At 35.8% G+C, this 26,279-nt stretch overlaps 1 protein-coding gene and 1 non-coding gene across 3 annotated transcripts in view; both read left to right on the top strand.

Annotated features, from left to right (window-relative positions):
- STXBP6 (syntaxin binding protein 6) overlaps nucleotides 1-26,279 on the top strand; it is a 300,438-nt gene that overhangs the window by 239,110 nt on the left and 35,049 nt on the right. For both annotated transcript variants that reach the window (XM_049768215.1, XM_049768216.1), the window contains 2 exons: nucleotides 681-811; nucleotides 1,890-2,055. In XM_049768215.1, coding sequence (XP_049624172.1) covers nucleotides 681-811; nucleotides 1,890-2,055 — 297 coding nt within the window. The remainder of the gene's footprint in view (nucleotides 1-680; nucleotides 812-1,889; nucleotides 2,056-26,279) is intronic.
- Nucleotides 14,553-14,659, top strand: LOC126003107 (U6 spliceosomal RNA). The gene has a single exon (XR_007493649.1). It is a non-coding gene; the product is annotated as a U6 spliceosomal RNA (small nuclear RNA).

Consider the following 26,279-nt stretch of genomic DNA (forward strand, 5'->3'; position numbering starts at 1 on the left):
GCCTCAGAAAATTTTCTACAGAGGGAGGGGACCCAAAATACTAGATATAGTAATCTAGATTTAATCAAATGCAAAGTAGATTCAAACTAGATGGTATTTTTAACTGTTTAATTTTTCTTGGCTTACAATAGTAATAATGGTTTCTCATAATTCACTGAATGATATTTTAAAACAATTTGAGGGGGGTTGTTTGTGGTTTTTAGTTACACATTTCTCACTCCTACTAAAGCTTGAATTTTTTATACTGAATTCTAAATTTGCAGTTCTCTCTGGAGTCAGTCAGTAACCTCCACTTTCTTTAAAATTCAACCTTTCTCAATGACCCCTGTCTGATACCTGTCAGCACTGCAAGCTCCTGAGCAGACAGTAGCTACATGCTTGCTGCCTCCATTAGCAAGACTTGATCTTATTCTAATTAGGTTATGTTTCTTTCGAGTAGCTAAAGACATAAAAGCAGCAGTTTTAATTATTATTATTATATTGTAACTGTTTGGTATAGAGGTGAGAAAATCTTTCTATTTAGAGCTGGCTCTCCCCAAAGGTGCACACGTTCATTGATACACCTTCTTCCTGGCTTTTTCTGGTTGCATGGACACAGGCAGGTGTCAGATTGCAGCATCGTTGAAGGAAGAAACAAACTAGTCTGCCCACCACTGACATAAGCGGTCTTTTCTTGGCAGTGACAAACAAGAAGCCAACACAGGCATCCATCACGAAGGTCAAACAGTTTGAAGGCTCCACGTCATTTGTACGGAGATCACAGTGGATGCTGGAGCAGCTTCGCCAGGTCAATGGCATTGATCCCAATCGGGTGAGTGAAGCACCAGGTTTGAAGAGGCAATTGTGCTTTTCCAGGATGCTGCTTGCACCTTGCACTTTACTGATGTGATGGTCTTAGTCATTTTCAGCAAAGCTATTTCTCTATTTCCTTTGTGATGAAGGCTTTCTGGTTGCTGTGACTTTCTTATGGGAAATTATCTATCTTTTTCTTTGACTTTACAGGGAAGCCTAAAGTCTAGTGAAGAAATGTTCTCTCCAGTAATACGCTTACCAGAAAAATGCAAAAAAGCAGGAGTCAGGCCATCATGTTCATGATTATTATTGTGTGATTCCTTGATCCCTCAAGCTTCAAATTCTCCTTGTGCCTCAATGATTAGGCTCTTTAACAGAAATCACATAAATGATTCATACTTTAAAAAGTATGTAGTGACTACAGAAAGTACAGCAGGTAAAATGCTTGCCTTACACAAAACAGACTAGGGTTTGATTCCCAGCATCCCATATGGGCCCCTGAACACTACCAGAAGCGATACCTGAATGAAAAGCTAGGAGTAACTCTGAGTGCTGCCAGATGTGGCCCAAAAGTAAATAAATAAATAAACAAAAAAAGTATGTATTGGGGTTTCATTGGATTTAATATGAAAATGTTTTATAGTATAACATTATCTATTGAAAGTATGTTCCTCATTGGTCACACACACACGATACAAAGTCATAATGTAACTTGGAACAATATGCTAATGAAAAAGGTTACAGCAGGTGAGGTTAATATAGTTCAACACCAAGAACCTGAAAGAATCAACTTTCAAGTAATGATTGGGAAGGCAAATGTCTTCTGAATTCTGACATGAGTCAATGTGTAGTTAGGCTCTAGAATTTTCTGTGATATTAGCTTCCTAGGAATATCTATAAATACTGTCAGATTTGGGGTTGCTGGATGAACAGAAAAAGGGGTATCCTCCCTGTGCCTGGTACTAATAAAGATGAGCCTTCAAAAAACTAAAGCCTTTGAAAGATGTTTTAGCCTTTATATCATTTGATGGATTAAGCTACAAGCCATGAGTTTTTATAGATTTGAAGATCAATAGTTATTTCACTGTCTTTTCCAGGATTCTGCAGAGTTTGATTTGTTGTTTGAAAATGCCTTTGACCAATGGGTAGCCAGCACAGCCTCAGAAAAATGCACCTTCTTCCAGATCCTCCATCATACCTGCCAGAGGTACCTCACAGACCGAAAGCCAGAGTTTATTAACTGCCAATCCAAGATCATGGGAGGTAAGTGGGCAACTGAGTGATTTTAGTTCTCCTGCTTCCCTAGACTAACTTTTATATAGAAAGTCAGGTGTTCAGCAGAATAATAAAAGAAAAAAAGGCTTGGAGCATAAAACTGTTCAAGAGTGTTTGCTATATGTAACATTTTCCCTTCATTGGCCAGTAGCTTGCATGATTAGTACTTAAGAACAGAGTTCTTTTAAATATTAACAGGAAAACTTGAAAACTGTGGAGTTAAGGTTTCTGCACCCCTTAGAATTGTAGCCCCTCTCAAGTATTTCATTTGTTCATGTTCATCCCAAGAGAAGGTGCTAGTAAAAAGAAAATGTGCCACATTAGCTTAAAGCAAGATAATCACCGACTCCTTTTTTCTTCCTTGCATGGAAATGAACCACCTCCTTCCTGTTAAGGTTGGGGAGTGTTCTGGCTTTTATTTTTCCTCTTCCCCTAATGACTTTTGACACTGCAATTATAGTACAAGTAATATGAATATTGTACAGTACAAATAACATAAATATGATGTTCATGTACTAGGCAGTTTCTCTTCTCTGCTGTCTCTCAAGTTTTTATTTCTTCTCTCAGGTCAGATCCCTTTATTCATTCGCTGAATTTGATTGTTTCACTCATTGATTGGTTCATCATCCAATCAAATGGCAACTAAGTACTAAATACCTTCTCTATGCTAGTAATTGTGTTATGTCCTGAAAACGAATAATTGGTTTGTTATTTGGACCCTTTATAAACCTAGTTGTCACTTCTAATATGTTCTTTTTAATATGCCTTTCTAGTATGCTCTGTTTCTAATTTCTTGGCTTCTCTCAGATATCACCCAGTCTCGCAGTGCTGCTCTGTCAGTTATGAACACAGCCCTTCCTATGGCTTTCAATGCCCTAAAACCCCCAAATTATCTCAGTTCTATCCCTTTAAGCATCTATAATTCATAAATTATAGCTTTCTTGTGTAATTTAATCCCTTTTTAATCAGATAAAATATGTAATACAATTAAATATAGACTGGTCCTGGATTCCTAGGGAAGACAAAAAATAATGTGTTGGCAGCATGTATATCCTTAATGAAAGTATATTGTTTTACTTAAACAGTTGCTTATTCTTGGTAACAGTTATACCACAAGTCTCAATTAATTAACAGGCTGATTAGGATTGCTTTTTGTTAATAGTATAATTTAGAGAAAACAATCATTCAGTTCTAGGGTCACTACATTCTGACGTCCTAATTTTAGAGGTACCTATTACATCTTCAGCAGATTAAGTCTATACCAATCTCAGAATATTCTTTGGATGGTTTGAAGTTTGGGACTTATACTCTAAGGAGAACCTAAATACACTTGTTTAGAGTATCTAGGTTTTCCTAGATACACTTGTTTTCAGTACTGTGATAACTCTCTGTGATTAAAAGTGCTCATATTAGTATTGGACTGTTCCCCCACATCAGGTTCTTTGCAAATGTTATTACATTTTGCTTTTACAGTAACTTTTGGAAATAAAATTGATTATTTCTATTTTAAAGAGAAGGATCTAGGATCAGAGATATTATTCAATTGCTTGTCAAGGTTCAGATAGTAAGTGGCAAAAGGAGATTCAAACACAGACCCACTCTCCTCTAAAAGCATATTTCTAAGGGCTACTAAGGGGCATACTGCAGGGGACACAACTAGCACTGTGTCTGTATGACAGGTGCTCCTAAGACTTGTACAAGAATTACATTTCTTGCTATTACAAGAAGAAAAGGCCAGAGAAGGGTGGGTTACTCTCATCAAGGGTAAAATAGAAATAGCCTTTCAAATTTCTGTCAGCATCTTTGTAATTGTCTTCTTTGCCCTGTGTGTGCTGAGGAACCAAAAATGAGGCTGAAATCCCCAAGTCCTGGTTGTTTCAAACTTCTTTTACATCATTAGCTTGCCTTTCAAAAATGCAGAGTCATTCTTTCAGTGCAAGCTTAATTTGGCCTACTATCCCATTTTCAGGGGAAAAAAAGAAAGAAAATTGCCATGTTTCACCAGAAAATCATCACAACCATATAACTGTTGAACAATTTTTTATTTTTCAATAGTAAAATAGTATAAATAAAAGATGTAAAATATTTTAACTATTTTAATGTATTAAAATACAAAATAATTTAAAACTTCACAAAATGGTGCACCTCATATTTTGGCCAAAATTTTAATATAAAATCTGTGGCAATAATGTAGTAGAATGCAATGCCTGCTGCTACTGCAGTGGTTCACACACACACACACACACACACACACACACACCTTTGTTTTAGTGCTACATACACACACACCTTTGTTTTAGGGTTACACACACACATACACCTTTGTTTTAGTGCTCCACAGAGAGTTTTTTTATCACCCATGTTGGTAAAATAACTGGATCTACAAAACAGATAATTGGACACTAAGATGTGGAACCAGTCTGGCTGCCAAAACCTAAGGGCATTGAGAAGAATGAGAACCCTGAAGGTAAGGTTAAGGCTGTATCTCCCAAGTCTCATTCTTTTCTGAGATGGAAACTTTTTTCTCTTGGTGTCAGCAAAGATGAGTTGATAAGACATTTGTACTTCAAACATTGTCTTGTAGTTAATTGGTCACATGCGTGTACCTTTAATCTCCAGAAGAGACAGTTACTTTCCAGTGTTTTGTACCATGATCACTCTCAAGCGTTGTACTGGTTTGGGCAAAGGGCCTGTCATATTAAGTCTGAAAGCAAAGGGAACTCTGCTGGCTTTTTCTCTTCATCCTTCTTAGTAAATAGGGGCAGATCGCAATGGTGACTTTGTGCTGTGATGATTCTTATATTTTCTTTTGGGGCAGGGTTGAGATGTGGGTTAGGTCACAGTAAGAGGTATCCAGAGGCTCCTTCTGGCTCTGCTTTGCTCAGGAGACTTTATGCCAGGGATCAGACCACTGTCAGAGTCATGCAAGGCAAGTGCCTCCTATTCTTATGCCTAATACTGTGAACTAAGAAATCGTTAGTGGTAGGAGCAATTTCTGCATTAGAATCCAAAGAATATTCTTTGAGAAATTGTTTTCTTTTAGAATGTTTATGTTATTTCTAGAGGAACAAGAAAGCTGTTTTCCTCAAGGCATGATTCTGTATAAACTGAAACAAATTCTAGCACTTTTCTTGAACTAGAAGCTCAAATGTCCTTGACTAACTCCTTCATTTCCTTCTTCCTCTTCACTTACTATGGATCCCCATGGGTCCCTCACTTTCCAGAGCCCTAGCAACACTGGTTGAGAGGCTGTTATGCCCACAGCCTTACTAATTCCACAAATATTTTGAGTACAATTTTCCTGTCCGACATGCAAAAGCAGGTTAGATGTCTTCCCCCACCAACTCTAACTGTGCTGAGGAATAGAAATATAAACAGCTGGAACAAGGTGCTGCTAGAAGACTGTGTACTGAAGGACAGAAAGCAGTGGCCAGAAAGAAAGGGGCATATGACACAGGTGCTCTCTCACTACAGCAGCTAAACCAAACAGTATTATGTTCATGGTAGTTGATTTAGAATTTGAAATGTGGCAGCTATTTTAAAGCACCATATATTTATATCATCATCAAAGGGTATTTTTTCTTTTTATTAATATGTTTATTTAAGAACCATGATTACAAAAGAGTATTTCTTAATCCTGGCTGTCAATCCATGGCCTTTCGAAGGAGGCCAAAGCATCCAGACTACTGAGTGCTTTTGGAATTGAAGGATGATGTCTCTGAAATCTTCTTCCTACTACCACCTCACTAACCACTGCTGATTAGTATGCCAAAAGAAAACTGGATGGCTCTATTGTAGCATCCCTAGGGAGGGATTCAATTGAAGGATTCAGGGCATAATTTTGTACTGTATTTGTCTTCCAAACAAAGCAGAGTCTTCCTAAGGTGAGGTGCAGGAATATTTTAGCTTGTGAATACCCTGAGCATGAGTATGAGTTAAGTGTGTTAATAAAGTATAAGAGTAGCATACATGCATTTCTTAACAGGGTTTGAAAAAATTAAACAATTATTGAAATATTTTAAGAAACTATAAAATTTGATGTAAATTTTATTATATTTTTCTCCTCTTTTAATGTTTTCTGTCAATATAAAGGGCTTACTAGGATGTGAATCTCACATACATCTACTTGTTTTAACCAGGCTGCATTACAACAAACTGCTTATTTCTGATGAATACATTAAATTCCTGTGTAATTTTGCCTCTACTCTCAAACTTCAAAATACTTGGGAATGTATTCACCTACATATATTAGAAATTATAATCTACATGCAGGGTTAAATTGTCTTTAAACACAAGGATTCATTGCTTCCTGGTGCCAGCCTGAGAGGAAAGTTGGGAGGCCAGAATGCTTAGCTGATTGAGTCATTGTTGTAGAAGAGTGACGCACTTCTCTTAGTTATTTAAATCTCGAGCAATCCATGTCATAGATCTTTTAGTGATTATGTTTGCTAGCTTTGAAGAAATAACAAACTGATATGTCTTCCATTGTGGTACCAACGAGGAAAATGATTTATGAGGAACTTGCCCAAGAGTCCACAACTAATAAGGATAAAGCTAGTTCCTCAGTCAAGGCCTATAATCCCCAGCCATTCAGCAGAGCAATAACTTCCAGCTACTTAAATAAGCCTGTACCTTTACTTCTTTGTATAGACTCAGTTAAGCAGAAGAGTTAACATATATTTAATAATGTTATTATAATGTGTTTAATAATATTTAATAATATTTCAGAGGATCACATGTAAAATTCTGCTTGAAAGAGATCTGAGTGATATTAGGTCTATATGAATATCTGATTAATTTAATTATATCATTCACATTTTCATCAACTCATCCTCTTTATTGCGGCCAGTGACAACTTTTCCTGTTCTTCAGATTATGTTGAACATTTTTCTTATAGAAAATTGTTTAGAGGAAATAAGAAATGAAGAATATTACCTTCCTTCCCCCCTCCAATGTATCAATAAAAGAGTGCAAATACTTAAATATACAAGGGGAAAAGCCAAATTTGGTGGAGAATTTGTTGTTATTTGGTGATAAGGATCAAAAAAATTTAATTACTGCATTAAACTCAGGTCTAAAGTTTGCAGTGCTATATGAATTAGCAACTTTACCACTTGACTTCAGCCAATTCCGATTAGGAACTGGGCATTCTTGAAGATGCTAGGAGATGTTTCTGGTCTGAATCTTTTGGATATGTTTTGCTTCAATTTTGGGTGATATGAGTCATTATGTTGGGTATTTTATGTGCTTTCTCATGTTTTTTGTGTCAGTCATTAATCTCATCTTGTTCATAGAGGTGAATCAAAAGTAGATACTTTTATTTTAAGTGAGAAAATTGCAGTAGCCAAAGACTACTTCCAAAGGTTTCATCCAGTTCTGTGCATGATACAAATGACTAGTAACTAACAAAAAATTAGGTCACAGATGCACTTTTCTCTTTTTCTTTGCTCATTGACTGGAAGCTATACTGAAATGCATGCTGTGAAACAGCTGGTGATCTGGTTAGTCATCCTGAGCCAGGAGCAACTTTCTGTATTAAATACTTTTGAATCATATCTCTCCATCTAAACCTGGAGCCAAAACGAATCTCCATAAGAGAATTTGCAAGTTATCATTATTGGCTTGGCAAAGATCATAAACATATTTTTCTATTAAGCAATATGCAATTAAATAGAAATATTTTTACATTTAGAATCGATTCACAAGTCAATACAATGAAAAGAACACTAAAAAGGAGATTTCCTCATTCTTAACTTTGATGGCCAAACTCATGAATATCTATAACTTTATTTTAGGTGTTTCTTTTTTGATGAAACCTACATCAAAGGGCTCTGGGTATGGAAGTCACTTCTGATGGTACTCATGTGTCATATGCAATGCCCAAGATTGAACCTTGACTGGATGCAAAGTATATGTTCAGCCCATTGAACTATCTTTAGCACTTTTTGTGCTCTTTTGTATTGGGAATAGTAATTTAAATTTAGAAGGAATAACATGGTGATCAATGTGGAAAAAAATTTCAATCTAGTTTTTATAAAAGGCCAGAATGTATTTGAATAGTCTGTTTTTAAAACTTTGAATTACTATATGTGTATTCATTCTATTATGATTTTCCCCAAAATTCCTTTCTTGTTAAAAATGCAAGAGAATGTTCTTAAACTTTCCTACTCCATGCTGACCATGAGAAATGCAAAATCATAAGAATTTCCTTGTTTGAAGTAGAAATTAGTTGAGCTATACTAGACATTTCAAATGTATGGAATGTTTAGTTTCTTGGCTTGGTTTATAGAATGCTGAATGTGTTGCATTTTATGTTTGACATTTATAGAGTGCATATGTTACTGCTGACTTATGAAAACAACAGCTTTTAAAATATATCAAGTGACATAAAATATATCGAGTGACATTATGTCAGAGACCAGAGTACATAATTCAAATATTCTCAAAGAAAAAAACACTTAAATCTGCTTTTTGAACTTTGTAAAGAATAGAAGTATTCTTTTTGAATACAATTCTTTCTACAGTCAAAAATGGAGATTGGGGCCCGGAGAGATAGCACAGCAGCGTTTGCCTTGCAAGCAGCCAATCCAGGACCAAAGGTGGTTGGTTGGAATCCCGGTGTCCCATATGGTCCCTCGTGCCTGCCAGGAGCTATTTCTGAGCAGACAGCCAGGAGTAACCCCTGAGCATTGCTGGGTGTGGCCCAAAAACCAAAAATAATAATAATAATAATAATAATAATAATAATAATAATAATAATAATAATAATGGAGATTGGTTGGGACCAGAGTGGGGAGAGCTTTTACCGTGTATGTGATTGACCCAAGTTTGATCCCTTGTATTCTAGCTGATCTCCATATATCACCAGTCCCAAATTGAAACAAAAAAAAAATGGAGATTTGTATATTAGTGGTAAAACTATTCAAGAGCATTAGAACCAAAACATGTCCTTTCTTTTTTGTTTGTTTTTTGTTTGTTTGTTTTGTTTTGTTTTGGGGCCATAGTGCAACACTTCTAATGTGTGTGCCCTTCCTGAGTGGGGTGTAACAGTTACTCCTGGCTCTGCACTCAGAAATTACTCCTGGCTTAGGGAACCATATGGGACACCAGGGATTGAACCCAGGTCCATCCTGGGTCATCTACATACACTGCAAAAGCCTTAGCACTGTGCGCCCTGTCTTACCACTGTGTGCCCTGTCCCAACATGCTTTCTTTCTTTCTTTCTTTCTTTCTTTCTTTCTTTCTTTCTTTCTTTCTTTCTTTCTTTCTTTCTTTCTTTCTTTCTTTCTTTCTTTCTTTCTTTCTTTCTTTCTTTCTTCCTTCCTTCCTTCCTTCCTTCCTTCCTTCCTTCCTTCCTTCCTTCCTTCCTTCCTTCCTTCCTTCCTTCCTTCCTTCCTTCCTTCCTTCCTTCCTTCCTTCCTTCCTTCCTTCCTTCCTTCCTTTTCTTTCTTTCTTTCTTTCTTTCTTTCTTTCTTTCTTTCTTTCTTTCTTTCTTTCTTTCTTTCTTTCTTTCTTTCTTTCTTTCTTTCTTTCGGGCCACAACCGTTTGATGCTCAGGGGTTACTCCTAGCTAACCGCTCAGAAATCGCCCCTGGCTTGGGGGGACCATATGGGACACTGGGGGATCGAACCATGGTCCTTTCCTTGGCTAGCGCTTGCAAGGCAGACACCTTACCTCTAGCGCCACCTCTCTGGCCCCAACATGCTCTTTCTTAACAGGCATAATATGTGTGTTTTTGATGTCCATACTTTAGATTTATAGATGAAACCTTTTCTTTCTTTGGGAAGATGTTGGATTTTTGGACCACCCCCAGCAGCACACTGAGTATACTCCTGCCTCTGTGCTCAGAAATTATTCCTAGCAGTCTCGGGGGACCATAAGGGGTGCCAGGGATCAATCTCGGGCCAGCAACATGCAAGACAAATGGCCTATTGGCTGTGCTATAGCTCTGGCCCCACAAACAAAACCTATTCTTTTGGGGGGGGACACCTGCCTGGAATCTGGGGTTACCACTTGCACTGTTCCTCAGGAGTTACTCCTGGTGGTGGTCAGTGGATCAGGCACAGTACAAGGAACTGAATTGTTACCTTCCATGTAACAATTTAAAAAAATGTAGATAAATATGCTAATAGAATTTTAAAAAGCAACTATTTGGTTTTCTTTTATTTAAATTAATTCACGTCAAAGAGACAATAGTAAGAAATACAGTATTTTTTCACTTGTTTTTTTTTTTGTTTGTTTGTTTGTTTTGGAGCTACAATCAGTGGTGCTCAGCTGTTACTCCTGGCTCTGCACTCAGGTATCACTCTAGGAAGGCTCAGGGGACCATATCGGGATGCTGGGGATCCAACTCAAATTGGGGATAACTGCATGCAAGGCAAGTTCCCACCTGCTGCAAGTTCTCTTGCCCCAGTATTATTTACTATATTTTTGTCTGTTTTGTTTTTGTTTTTGGGTCACATCTGGCAGCACTCAGGGGTTATTCTGGCTCTGCACTCAGAAATTTCTTCTCGTAGGCTCAGGGGACCATATGGGATGTCGGGAATCGAACCACTGGGAATTCTGGGTCGGCTGTGTGTAAGGCAAATTCCCTACTGCAGTGCTATCTCTCCGGCCCCACTAGTATTTTTTACTTCTGTTGTCTAATAAGAAACATGAATTTTATCTTTAAGAAAATATAAATGTTTATATTTTATATAAAATATCATGAACAGTATTGTAAGTCACAGTACCTCAATAAAAATGGGAAAATAGAAAAGAATTTTTAGGTACAATCATTAGTTCCCTTCTTGAACCTAATTAAGAACATTCTGGAGCGATAATACAGTAGTAAGGCATTTGCTTTGCACGTGGCCAACACAGGATGAACGCCGGTTTTAATCCCGGCATCCATATGGTACCCCGAGCTTGCCAGGAGTAACCCCTGAGCACTGCCGGGTGTGACCCCCTACCCCCAAAAAAGACCAAAAAAAAAAAAAAAGAACATTCTGAAGAAGAGAATAGGACAGTAAGGACATGGTAGCTAAGAGTTAGGAACAATTCATGATTCCTGTGTATAAGTATTGTACAAGTTTAAGATTGCTTGTGACTATTTACACTATCACATGTTCTATCAGTGTTTCACTCTAACCTATGGTTGTCATTTTCACTATTGGTTGACTTTACTGATTTTAGTCATTTTCATCATATGCTATTAAAATATATTTGAAAATATCAGAATAAATTTACATATAATTGATAGTCTCAAGGTGGTCCTGATAGTTTGTTTCCAGGAATATTAATTTCTATGTGACTGAACAGGTAAAGGAGAGGACAACCAAATTTCCAATTGCAAGAAAATTTATTTTTATTGTAAGAGTATACTGTTTTTAAACTTGACTTTTAAATTTGAGATAGAATATAATATAATTTAATATACATATTTTATTATAAGGATATAATTTTAATACATTTTTCTGGCCCTATCCACATTCTAGCAATTGTTTGCTTCTTGTGTGACCCTTTCTTCATCTTCAAAGTCCCCAGAGTTGCACCTTCAAATCTCTCAGTCTCATTTTCTCTCTTTCTTTCTTGTTTTTGCTCTATTTTTCACTACATTATACTCCTACATCAATCTTATAAGGACATTGTGACTACATAACATTCAGTAATTCAAAATAATCTTTTTATTTGAATATGAGAGGAATTTAATCAAACTTCCAAGCCCCCTTTACCCTGTAAGGTCACAGGTTGCAGCTTTCAGAAATTGAAATATGGGCATCTTTGAGAAACTATTATCCTGCCATGAGCATTGTTCTGAACAACTGTAAAAGCTATAAAATATGCTATAATGAAATTATCCTACATTTATTTTTCCTGTTATAATTAATCTTATAAATACTGTAAATACTTCTGACAGATAATTACTGGTTCCAATCTATACTAATTTAGTAAGATTTTAAAACTTAGAGATAAAAGTTTTATGAAGGAATAGTACTTAATTGATTGCAAGGGTTGGCCATGTACTAAACTATCAAGCAATTCTTCCAATTACCAGTTGGGATATATGCATGCTGATTTTTCTCAAGAGATTTGATCTCCCATAATAATTGCACACAAGTATTTTTCACATTTTTGAGAAGTCGTAGAGTGCTTAATAATTAAAACTTTTGATATTGACAATGTTATAATTTTCTTCTGTTAAAATCATACTTTTGGGGGGCTGGAGAGATAGCATGGAGGTAGGTTGTCTCTTGCAGAAGGATGGTGGTTCGAATCCCGACATCCCATATGGTCCTGAGTGCTGCCGGGTGTGACCCAAAAACCAAAAAAAAAAAAAAAATCACACTTTGTCTTAATGACTTCATTTTGCCTGTTCGGAAAATGATCATAATGTCCTACTTTATAATAATTAGATAGTGCTCCTCTTGAGAGGATGACAATTCTCTTTTCACCTTTAATGTAAAATGTCAAGTTCAAATTTACTTAACATATATTCATCACAGACAAGTTCACGTTCACTAATTAGAGCTTTCTCTTTAAATTCAAGATATTTTAGAAGCGATTCTGCATGTGCACCTGAAATAAATGGTGGCCAGACTAAATCAGCAATTTTCAGTGTTGCTTATCATGTATATGTCCTTCTCTATGACATATTTGTTCATCTTTGTCTTTCTGATATAACATGATATACATTAAAAAGAATGTTTTGCAGCCAGAGAGATAGTAAAACAAGTAGGGCTCTTGCCTCCCATGCAGCTATACAGGTTCAATCTCCAGCACCACCTAATGTCCCTCAAGCACTGCAAGAAATGATTCCTGATAACAAAGTCAGGAATAAGGGTTGAATACTGTAAGGTGAAAGCTTGAGATTTTGTTGGTTTTGTTGTGGTTGTTGTTGGTTTTTTTTTTTGGGGGGGGGGGTGAATTGGGCAACAATTTGCCATGCTCAGGAAATACTCTTGATCAATCTTGGTTGTGTGCAGGGAACTCTACCCAGTACCACAGGTCAAACTGCCTTAACCCTTGCACTATCACTCCAGCCCTTTAATTTACACTGCTTAAACAGAATAATGATTGTTAAGGTCATTATCATGATTGTTAGAATTGTTAAAGTGATTTAAAAAGATTATTTGTGAAAGATTTAGCATTGGTGCTTTGGAAATAGTATGGAGTTTAGTATTGTAATTTACTAATTATATAGAATTTATTATTATGAGTTTTATTTATGTTTTCTCTTCATTATAATTTTATTGTTTTCCTGCCTTTATAAGTCCAATTTATATGAGCCTGAATTCCAGCAATATCAAGTCTTGCACTTGAGGGAATTCTTTATCTCAAATATAGGAAAGATGCAATCATGTGTGTTTGTATTTGCAGCTTTCTTATTTTCAGGGTGAAAAACAGTTTGTGACTATGTGTCACTAACTATATATATATATATATATATATATATATATATATATATATATATATATATATATGCCGGGATTCCAACCGATGACCTCCTGCATGAAAGGCAAAAGCCTTACCTCCATGCTATCTCTCTGGCCCCAAGCATTTTCTTAAAGTCACAAAAACCCTAAAATGTAATTATTGCTATTCAGATTTTATAATTGAAGAAACTGGGACTCAGAAAGAATGATTATTTAAATTGTCCAAAATTAATAAAATAGGCATACATGATTTGAACCTAATACTATCAAATACTTTTTACTTTTCCCATTAGAGAGAAAAACAGGAGGAAAAAAATCTTCACAGTGACTATATCATTAATGTTGTTAATATAGGTGCCTCTGAAAACTTCAAGTGTTCCCCCAACAAATTAGACTCTATGCTTATTTTATTGATTAACTAGTATACTTCTTTTACTGGCAGTGTTATATTTTCAGTGCTGACATTTGAGATATGGCATTTATTACTTTTTCACTGAAAGTGTTTTCCACAAAAGTATTTGACTGTTATGTTCACTTTGCTAATGCTTTCATTTATTGTTTCTGAAGTTATTTTATATCTTCACAACTTTGGAGTTATGCTTCAAAGGAAAATGTATTGTGAAATATAATATATGCATACATTTTCAGGAATAGATGTAGCATAAAATGTGGTATATTTTTGTTCAGCATTTACACATAATAAGCCAAGTTTATAGGCCAGCAGAATGCCTGAGTAATTAAAACACAATCATAGGAAAGTTAAAGAAAAGGGAATTAATGTATATATTTATCATATACACACATATCACAAAATTGGAGAATATACTACAGCTTTCTTTAATAATTACTTAGGAAACAATTCCAAAATCATAACTTCCTACTTTGGGATGTATTACACTTACCAGAATGATCCTAAGCAACTATATATAGCGGAGGGAAAAAAGTTTAAAAAAAAAGTAAATATAAATGCAGAAAAATAGATACATTTATATGATTAAATAGATACATTACCAGATAAATTTATCTGATTTTAAGGTTTTGATAGATTTTAAATAAAAATATAAATCAATGTGCTCGCTTCGGCAGCACATATACTAAAATTGGAATGATACAGAGAAGATTAGCATGGCCCCTGTGCAAGGATGACACGCAAATTCATGAAGTGTTCCATATTTAATATATATATATGTATATATATCTCAAATACAATGACAGATAGCATTACTGAATTGCTGATGCTTATCACCCATCTATTCTAACCTCCACACTAATGAAAAGTAAATAGTGAACTGGAAAGATATTATACTGATTAAGACACTTGCCTTCTACACAATTTTGACACTCTGGACCATATATGTTCCCCCAGAAGCATCAAGAGTAATCCACAAGCACCACCGAGTGTAACCATAAAACTAAGACAAAAACAAGTTACTTGATTGCTTCTTGGCCTTTTGGCTAAGATCAAGTGTAAAAACAAGTTACGTGAAAATAATCTAGAACCACCTAATTAGTCAAACTTAGATAAGAGCACTTGTTAGTTAGACATAATTAGACTTTCTTTGTTTACTGTTGAAAATAAAGAAACTAGGACCGGAGCTATAGCAAAATGGTAGGACGATTGCCTTGCATGTGGCTGACCCAGGATGGATCTGGGTTTGATCTCCTTTGTCCCATATGGTCCCTCAAGCCAGGAGCAATTTCTGTTTTTTTTTCAGCTGGGGTCCCCACCCCACCCCTTTTTTTTTTTTGGTCCACACCCGTTTGATGCTCGGGGGTTACTCCTGGCTAAGTGCTCAGAAATTGCCCCTGGCTTGGGGGGACCATATCGGACGCCAGGGGATTGAACCTCAGTCCTTCCTTGGCTAGCCCTTATAAGGCAGACACCTTACCTCTAGCGCCACCTCACCAGGAGCAATTTCTGAGTGCACAGCCAGGAGTAATCCCTGAGAATCACTGGGTGTGGCCAAAAACAAAAACAAAAAAAAATAAAGAAAATAAAAAAATGTATATATAAATTATGTATTAAGAAATTTTGGGTGAACCAAAAAAAAAGAAATTTTGGGTGACTATATTGATAAAAGTGAATGTTTTAAAATTTGAATGACATAAATTTACATTTCTAACACATTTCAATAACACCATATGCCACTTTTAGGAAATATATAATTATGTATATAGTAGACACATAACAGAAACACAAATCATTTGGGAATGATGCTGTTTGCCAGCTGGGCTACTGGTCTGAAAAGACATAGTTTTAATTTTGTACTGTAAACAGTGACTGAAAGTACCACAATATCATGCCTACATTGTCAGCCCAAGGAGATCAAACTTACCCTCTAAGCCTAACAATTGAGGTGACAATTAAGCTGTGAACAGTTGCTCCCGTCTAGGGCAATAGTTACCACTAAGAATCCTGGAAAAGACAAGAACAAATGTGGTATCCTATACAAAACCAGGAGCCAGATACTCACAAATTTGGACTGTCTTTGTGATGTTCAAAATAGCACCGAAGATAGGAACCACAATTAGTCTTAAGTTAAAAATGCAATGAATGTAGGCATAAGGTGAAGAAGGGCCAAAGGGGTGAGAAGAGAAGAGAAGAAATTAAATTTTCCAACTCAAGAGTGTACTCTAAGATGGCAATAACAATAATAAAACCATTTGGGAGTTGTACAGAGAGCCCATAGGGTAGAGAGGATGAGACAAAAAGAAGTAATATAGTAAATAATATATTGCAAACTTAATTGCCTAAAGATTGGAGCCATCCCTTGATATATGCAGTAATTGGTTTTAGGACCTCATCAGAAACCTAAGCCAGAGAACGCTCAATTCCCTTACATAAAACAACATTGTATTTGTATTATAACATATGTACATTCTCCCATTTACTTTACAAATCTATTTTTTACAATATACAATTCAACACAAATACCAGATAATTAATTGGTATGTTATATATGGTTTAGGAATAGTATGGGGAGGGGGAAAGTCTGTATATGTTCACTACAAATACAATCACTGTAAAGCTTACAAAATAGTACATATTTTTGATTGCAGTTGATTGAGTTCATGGATGTGGATTAATACTCAGGAACATGTAAAATCCACTGTATTTAAAATTTTTTTGATCTTTCTTTTTTAAAAACTTGATACCAAAATTATACATAAAATTAATAATGAATATATGGCATATGTTTAGTGATCACTATGCTGAAATTTGTTCTAAGATTGTTAATAAATTAATTTGAGTGAAAAGAAAATCACGGTGCATCTGTGAGCACCTTGTTTTTAAATAATAGAATAAAGCAAGGATTGTCCCTCTCCTCTTGAAAATTATCCAAATTCTACAAGGATATTTTAATAATTCAAGGTATCTCTAATAGGACAAGGACTCTTCTTTAATTATAAACCTCTATTTGTGCATAAGAATTCATAAATGCAGTGAAATTCAAGGGAGCTGAGTCCAAGAGATCCTTTACTGCTGTTTCAGAAGAAGAAAAAAAAAAACTAAAGCCAGGAGAATAAAATGGCTCAGAATCAATGCCAGTAATTTTTTTCATTAGAACTAAAATACACATGCCAAGAAAGCTCTGGGAGTTTGACAGACTTTGTATGGCATGATGCCTGGACAAGAAAAGAAAGAAGAGTTGAGAAAATAATCACATATTCAAAACTAGATTTTAAGAACCAATCTGTTTATAGGGAAGAAAAGAAACAAAAATCTGTGATACCCAGGTATAGATCTCATTTGGGGAGAAGTAAAGGCTCGGAAGGTCTCTGTCACAACTGCGGGGCTGCATTATAAAAAAAAGAATGCCCTGGGGCTGGAGCAATAGCTCATCGGTAGGGCCTTTGCCTTGTACACAGCAGATCTAGCACTGACCTGGTTCCATCCCCGGGCATCCCACATGGTCCCCCAGCCAGGAGTGATATTTGAGTGCATAGAAGTAACCCCTGAGCATCACAGGGTGTGGCCCAAAAGCAAAAAATAAAATAAAATAAAAAGAAGAAGAAGAAGAAGAATGCCCTGGTCACCTTGATTATTACAGGTATTTTCCATCCTCACTATATTTATTTTATATTCTTGTACAATTCATTGTTTTGGTTTTCAATAAATAGGGCAATAGTTCCTACCTTATAGTACCGTGTATATGATTAAATAACATAAAATATAACAGTATCAATTTCAGTATATCAAAATATATCAGTAAATAGTAGTCTACTCTTCAGGAACTGTTGTCAGTAAATTCTCTCTGATTATCTCAGAACAGGTCTCACTGTCATGAATCTGTCTATGGTAATCCCTGGGCTGAGTATAAATTTGCCCACCTCTTCCTCTTCCACTTTCCTTTCCAAAAAGGAGTGATTAAAGTCGAAGATTCACAGGGGAAAATTCATGGGTTCAGATCTTACCTTTTTCACCTAAAAGCCTTAAAATAGTTTATTTAACTCTGTTTTCCTATGTGTATCTTGAGAATTATACATATTTCAGCACCCAGTTCATGTCCAAAGTGATCAGTTCCAACTATGATTGTCATAATGGTCCTTTCTCTACCTTAACTGCACTGCTCCACTCTTTGTGGCAAGCTTCCTGTCATAGACTGGTCCTCTTGGCCTTCCTCGCTATTATCTCTAAATATTATTACCATTCTGCCTTTTATGTGTCATATATCCAAACAAATAAATGAGATTATTCTGTTTCTATCCCTCTCCCTCTAACTCATTTTATTCAGTTTAATACTCTCCATATGCATTGATGTATAAGGAAATTTTATAACTTTATTTTCCTAACAGTTGCATAATATTCCATTATGTATATGTACCACAGTTTCTTTAACCCTTCATCTTTTCTCAGGCACTTGGGTTGTTTCCAAATTCTGGCTATCATAATAGTACTGCAGTGAACACAGTCACATGGAGGGCTTTTCTGTATTGTGTTTTTTTTGTGTTCCTAGTATATATCCTTAGGAATGGTATTGCTGGATCATAAGAGAGCTCAATTTCTAGCTTTTTTGAGGAATATCCACATTGTTTTCCACAAAGACTGGGCATTTGACATTCCCACCAGCAACAAATAAGAGTCCTTTTCTCCCCACATCTGCACCAGCACTGGTTGTTCTTACTCTTTGTGATGTGTGCCTGTCTCTGTGGTGTGAGATGATATCTCACTGCTGTTTTGATTTGCATCTCCCTATGATTAGTGATCTAGACCATTTTTATGTCTTTTGGCCATTTGTATTTCTTTAATAAAATGTTTCTTCAATTCTTCTCCCCGTTTTTGAAAGGGGTTAGACCTTTTTACTTGCCGAGTTCTACCAATGCTTTGTATATCTTAGATATTTACTGTTTATCAGATGGACATTTCTCCCATTCCATGGGTAGTCTTTGTATCCTACTCATTATTTCCTTTGAGGAGCAGAAGATTCTCAGTTTAATGATGTCCTATTTATTTGTCTTTGCTTCCACTTGCGAGTCGTGTTTCTTCCTTGAATATGCCTTTAGCTTCAATGTTATGGAATATTATGCCTACATTTTCCTCTATGTACCTTATGGTTTCAGGACTGATGTCAGGGTCTTTAATCCATTTTGATTTGCCCTTTGTGAATAGCATTAGAGATCTAAGTTCACTTCTTTGCATGCAGTTGACCAGTTTTCCCAGCACCACTTATAGAAGAGATTTTCCTTGCTCCAGTTTGTATTTCTCGACACTTTATTAAAGATTGATTTGATTCCTATGGGTCTGTCTCAGAGTATTCAAGTTTATTCCATTGATCTGGGGATCTGTCTTTATTCTAGTACCATGTTGTTTTAATGACTACTAATGACTACTGTCAAGACACTTTTGAAAATAATTTTGTACTAAAACATAACCATACCCATTTGTTTACATCTTGCCTATGATTCTTTTCATGTTTTACTTTGCAAAAGACATGATAATCCAATTTAAATGGTCTAAAATGTTTCATATCTGCATTTTAGCTAAAAGGTTTGCTGATTTCTGCCCTAATATATAAGCTTAGGTAAGTCCTTAGATAATCAGGAACAACATTTTGGGGAATACATAAAACTTTATAGTTTAAAAGTAAAGTATAATTTTTTTCTTTTTTTAATGAAATGCATTATGTATGAGTGCATTTTCTTTTTTTTAATGCAGTTACAAAGTTCATGATTGAGTTCATGAGTACATACAATGTACAACACCAGTGCACATTTCCTGCCACCAATATCCCTAGTTTTCTTCCTGCCTTCCTGCTGCCTGTCTCTATGGCAGACATCTTTCTCTCTTTCTTTCTTTCTTTCTTTCTTTCTTTCTTTCTTTCTTTCTTTCTTTCTTTCTTTCTTTCTTTCTTTCTTTCTTTCTTTCTTTCTTTCTCTTTCTCTCTCTCTTTCTTTCTTCTTTCTTCCTTCCTTTCTTTCTTTCTTTCTTTCTTTCTCTCTTTCTCTCTTTCTTTCTTCTTTCTTTCTTTCTTTCTTTCTTTCTTTCTTTCTTTCTTTCTTTCTTTCTTCTTTCTTTCTTTCTTTCTTTCTTCTTTCTTTCTTTCTTTCTTTCTTTCTCTTTCTTTCTTATTATTTTATTTTTTATTTAACCAACTTTATTACATGCATGATTGTATTTGGGTTTTAGTCATGTAAAAAACACCACCCATCACCAGTGCAACATTCCCATCACCAATGTCCCAAATCTCCCTCCTCCCCACCCAACCCCCGCCTGTACTCTAGACTAGAAATTAGTTGATAGTAATATGGTACTAGTCACCCATGTGTGCTTATGTAAAAGCTACACACCTACAAAAAATGTTAAGTAATCCCACCCCTTTCTCATAGAATGAGGAAAATGTCAGATTGAAGACTTAAGTTCTTGCGGCTGATATTTTCGTTAAGGGATGCTGTCAAGGCCAATATGTCTAAAATTAGGGAACAGAACAGAAGGAGGACAGATAGGGGCAGACAATGCAACTTTCACTCAAAATCACAGAATCCAGCTCCCTGAAGTGTTTCTTGGCCAGGTTCCCAATTGAAAAGAGAGATCTTTGTCATGTTTCCAGCCTGCATTTTCAGGGCCTGTCTCACTTTAGATGATCAGGGCTTTTTTTGCTTTTTTAAATTAGGTGATGATTTTTCTTTAGGTTGACCTTTAATTTAACCTCAACAGAGCATCACACTTTAAGTCTGTCATTAATTTTCAAATGGGATAAAATAGGACATAGATAGGTCTTTTGAAGTTGTTCAAGCATATAGGATTTATACTCAAATTTGTTCACTTCCCCTTCATATGCTTCTAAAAGAATTAGTTACTCAGTATTTAACTACAAAGTATTGAGGGTTTTTTTTTTCAAGTATATTGACCTTTTCTTCTTTTTTTTCAGTTTTTAGTAACTTTTGTTTTATTTCCTACAACTGTATTTTCCTATTTTCACTTTAAAAATTAACAGGAAAAGACAAAAGGTTATCTTGATACAAGTTTAATTAGCCACATTAAGCTTTTAGAGATATAATCAGTCAGGAATTCTTTTGGCTACAGCAAAGCACATAACCTCCAGTTTAGTTGAAGATACTGAGGATAGAGTCAGAGAAGTCAGCAGCTAAGAGATCTAGATGAGGGATACAAAGCATGACAGTACAGAGCACCTTCTGAATTAAAACATCTTTTAGGAGTTTTTAGTCAGAGAGAGCACATGAGTAGATACTGGCTAAGTGACCGTTATTGCCTCTCTCTTTTGGAGTTCTAGGCTCAGAAGGGTCTAGTTGCCTAGATTGGGAACACAATAGATCTTCCAGCTTCTTGGAGCATCTAGAGTCACCAATTTTGCACACAGACTGCTCAATTTTACAACTTCAGATTATAACCAATTCGTTTGATGCTCATTAAAAAACTGGTTAAAAAAACATTTGGGGATGTGAATCCCTATTTTGATCCAATTTAAATTAGAGAGAAAAGAATCCCAAGACTTTATGAGCAATTGTGAGACTCTAATTCTATTTCCAGCCACCATCAGCTCACAGTTCATCTCTATTATTGCAATATTTGCAATTATTGAGATGATTCAGGCTTTTGGATGGGAAATTGCAAGATAGAAATGCTTGTCTCCAGCTGATCATGTTAGAACAGAAGCTTGAGCCTCTCTGGCATTGTGTATTCTACTCATCTGCGCCTCTTTTGAAAAGGCCCTACAACAGAGGAGGTGGGGAGATGGTGTGTGGTATGGGGGACTGAACTCAGGTTCCTGCACATCTGGCAATCTACTCTACCACTATTGATAATATCTCTACCCTCTCTTTTTATCCAGTTTTGCAGAGACAGTTTCACTTAGTCCTTGGTGAAATGAGCAAAGGCTCCAGCATAGCAAAGCAAGGGGTAATTCTATTTGGGGCTAGGACTGATAGTTCCAACCAGCTCACACAATTCCTCTTGCCCACCCTATCATTCTTTCCTAAAATCACAGAACAGCCTTTTTTTAAATATAATTTTTATTGAGACCAATGTTAATTACAAGTCTTTCACAATTATGTTTAAGGTACATAGTGACAGTGAATTAGGGCCATTTCCACCACCAATGTTGACCTCCCTCTAACGTTGTTCCCAACATGCATCCCTCACTTCCACTCTTAGCCCCCTAGACTGCTCACTAGCAGTCTTTCGTGTATAATTTGTTATAGTTTGGGTCTCTTGATTCTATTGTCTTTGACTTTGAGTTATGTATTTAGGTCTAATCATTTTTTAATTTCCACACAATACTCATTAGACTGCTTTGCCCCAGTACCATCCACTTTTTATTCTCAAATTTTAGGAAGACAGAAAGAAATATGAGGCAGAACAGGATTATGCATGTTCTTTTATTTAAAAAGAAGAAAGTGGGTGGGAGCCCCTGTCTAGAAGCTATAGATATAAATTTAAAAGAAGAAAAAAAAAGAAAGAGGGGGGCTGGTGTGGTTAGGGTTTTTTGTTTATGCACATAAACAAATGTTTATGCATTTTGTTTTTGTTTTTGCATATGCACAGTAAGTATTGGGAAATTAGAAAGGAAATTTCCTTGACCTAAGTGATACAGGGTGTATCCACCATTGAAGCATACTGTCATGAGACCAACTACAAGCTCTGAATATGTTCATTGTCAAATCCCAAGGTCTTTCTTTATGGTGCCAGGAAATGTTCTGCTCAGTTGTGGTTGTCAAAGTCGGTCCTCTGTAATTAGAGATCTTGGTTTTTACACAGATCCTAGAACGAAGTCTAGGATAGAGTCTTTCTTTATTGTTCCAAATGTTCTGCTCAGTCATGTTTGTTGTAACCAGTCTTCTGTATTTAGTGATCTTGGTTTTTGCATAGATTAAAGGGTGGAGTCTTCTAATTTAATCTCATCATTAGACAATGAGGTAGGGCTACCTGCCTTTAGATCAAGTTGTTGTTCTTTCCTCGTCGACAGAATGTTGTATGAACCTACCCTGAGCAAGTTGGTACCAGAGTGGTATTAGGGACTCTCCTGGGGGGAGTTTACTTCCTGGTGCTGCTGCAGGGAACTGTGACAGTTCTAAGGTTGGGATCTGGGGTTCGGGGTTGGACTGTCTATGTTTGATCACATTAGTTCTAAGTCAAGTGCCCATGACATATGTGCAGGGTGGAAGGCACTCCTATATTATAAAATGTATGGGTTCTTATAGAAAAGAACTTGTTTCTATATATAAGATTTCCTCATTTTAGTGTGCCTATGCAAAAAAGGAATGATGCAAAATTATATTGTTGGTGCATTTGGGGGTAAACATGACAAGCTATACAATCTCTATACCCTAGTTTTGACCTGAGATTTTCTCTGAAGCAAGACTTTTCTACTGTGATTTTGTATTAAGCAGAACCAAAACAAGCAATAATGAAAATATTTTTTATAAAAGGGATGGAGGTGGCTACCTTTACATTTGGAAATAAACACACTAAGATGTATAACTATTAAGGAAATAAACATACAAAGAAAATATAGCTATCCCAATTAAGTCTTTTGAGATTAAGAAAATATAGATATCCCAATTAAGTCTTTTGGAGGGGCATGAGATCCAGGGCACACTTTGGTCTTGTTGAGTCTGAGAAATGTTTTTGCAGCAGTAAGAGATCAGGTAGTGTCCTCAGCTGGGCATCCCTCTGGAGCCGAGTCCAGTAGCATGCAACAGTCCACATTGAGAATTACTCATCAGGAGTGGTGCTTGCAGCTTTTTGTTGTCAGGGTGAGAGCTGGGGGGTTGAGAGGGTATCCTTTTGCTTTGGGAGCCTGGTGAGAGCTTATTGGAGCAGGACAGTCTCAGTTTTTAAGGAGTTAAGAACTGAGGGTAAAGAGAGTTAAATAGGGAGAGATAATGAATCAGAATTGAGGAGGTAAGAGGATAGAAGTTCTGAATGGGGGGAAGATAATATATAACGGACTATATACAATATGAACATGGATTGTTTATTAAATAGATTAGGCAAACATAGAGGAGTCCTCTGAATACAAACTCCTGCTCACTTATAGACAGACATTAGAAATCTATTCATAGGTTGTAGTTGGAGAGCTGACCCTTATGGGGTGGGTCAGAGCGCTTAAAAATAATTGAATTAAGAATAAATAAATAAATAAATAAATAGATTTAAAAAAAAGAAGAAAGAAAATAATAAATTGGACTGGCACATCAGAGGGGAAAGGTTTTCCAATTTCCAGGTACTTCCTCAATGGTGATTAAGTGAACTTTGCTAAATGAAGCTTTCAGAGTTAGATGATGCATGGAGAATTTTAGGATATCCATAATTTTTACATCTAGAGTCCTAAGCAATATGGTGGTGAGCACTCTAACAGGAGTCTACCCCATGTAGTATCAACCACTATGTCTTGTGCATCAACTTTCCTTTCCTGAAATGAAACTCATATAATAATAATTACATTATAATAATAATATAGTTTGAATTGAAAAAGAAGAAAAAAAGAGAGAAAGGAATCATAGTAATTTGCAAAAACGTACTCAATGAGTGGGACATGTAACATAAGTCTATAATGGGCAGTTGCCTATTTCAGTGGTCTTTATGGCACAGAACAGCCTTTTACTGACTTTTTTTTCTTGCATTTGACTAAAGGGAATGTATGGAAAGTTTATTATTAGATTATAGTAATTATCAAATGATGTTTTGCTTTCATTCCTGAACTACATCTGTAAAAGTCGGCTACTCAGAAAAGTATATTATATTAGTGGAAAGAATTGTCTAGTGGTCACTCAAGCTGCATGGTTCTTAGGATGCTTTAAGAACACTAAATTTTCCATTCCTCTTTATGTCTTAATGATTTGTCCCTTTTTCTTTCCTATTGTTTAGCTCCTTGTTTCCGATCATTGGTGTCAAGATAGACTTATTCAAAATAAGTAAAGCATTTAATTACCATTTTAAAAAAAGAATAGAAAAATGCAATGTCATGTACTCTCCATAACCTCTAATAATTATGTCTGTGTTGGTTAATACATGAATTAAAATATGCATGTTCTTGCTGTCTTCTTGTTCACAAAAGGAAGTGATTACTACATTTCTTCAAAGTAAAGCCAATATGATGATATGTTAAAACATTCAGCTTGCAGCTGCAAGTTAGTAAGCCATATAAGGTAATGCTTTAATTATAGCTCCATCCTGCAGTAAAAGTACATAATTAGACTCATGTTAAGATTTTACTGCAAGTTATTTTTCTAGTAAAGATTTAAAGAATTAAGAAAAAGAGGGGCTGAAGTGATAGCATAGTGGTAGCACATTTGCCTTGCATGCAGCTATCCAGGGTTTGATCCCCAGCATCCCATATGTTCCCTGAGTCTGCCACGAGAGACTTCTGAGTGCAGAGCCATGAGTAATTCCTGAGCACTATGGGTGTGGCCCATAAACCAAAAAGAAAGAAAGAAAACGAATATCTTTTTCCATTCATCTTTTTTTTACCAGTTGACTTTCTCCCATACTTTCTCCTATTGCCAAAAGTAACATAAAGAAAATGCAATATATTGATTACTAAATGTCTTTTAGATATTGAATTTTTTTTACTGTGAGTTTGTAAATGTCATATTTTGACCAGGTCATTCTGGAGTCTGATTTCAAAAATTGGGATGACAGTAGCACCACTTTCCTATTGTTTCTGATCCCTAGGACAGGCTGACTTTAGGTCCCTGCCTCACAGCTCACAGTCCCCTTGTTTTTCCCTTTACTTGAATTTTCTTCCTTGAGTTTACCCCTTGTCTCATTTTTAACAAGAAAGTAAGTCAAAAATGAGAGTTTTTCCCATTCTACACATAAAGAAAAAATATTATTATAAATATTGCACTAAGAGTAGCTACAGTTATAAGTTCAAAGTAGAAAATGGGATTTTAATAACAATGTTTATATTAGCATATTAATCTACAAGGTTTGTATTTTTATAATTTAAGCCATAAATTTAGCTTTTATGCATGTTCTTAAGAGCCTCTACTTTGTCACATTTATACAGATGGGGAAATTTTCTAAAAAAAATAAAATTTAGGCCAGAGGAGAGCATAGATACAGAATGATCTTTTAAAGATACATCATAATGCACAGGGTTGTCCTGAGTCTGATCCATGGCATTCCATATGGTCCCCTAAGCCCTGCAAGGAGTAATTTATTAGTGGAAAGCCAGAAATAACCCTTGAGCATAACCAGATGTGGACCCTACAAATAATAAAGCTTAGTAAGGTACTAACAAGCAACTAAAAGAGATTCAAAGATAGAACAGGAAACAAGGTACCTATTTTGCATGTAGCCAACCTTGGTTTGATCCCCAAAATCATATATG

This window comes from Suncus etruscus, chromosome 2 (genome assembly GCF_024139225.1).
Source record: "Suncus etruscus isolate mSunEtr1 chromosome 2, mSunEtr1.pri.cur, whole genome shotgun sequence".
In the NCBI taxonomy this organism is placed as follows: Eukaryota; Metazoa; Chordata; class Mammalia; order Eulipotyphla; family Soricidae; genus Suncus; species Suncus etruscus.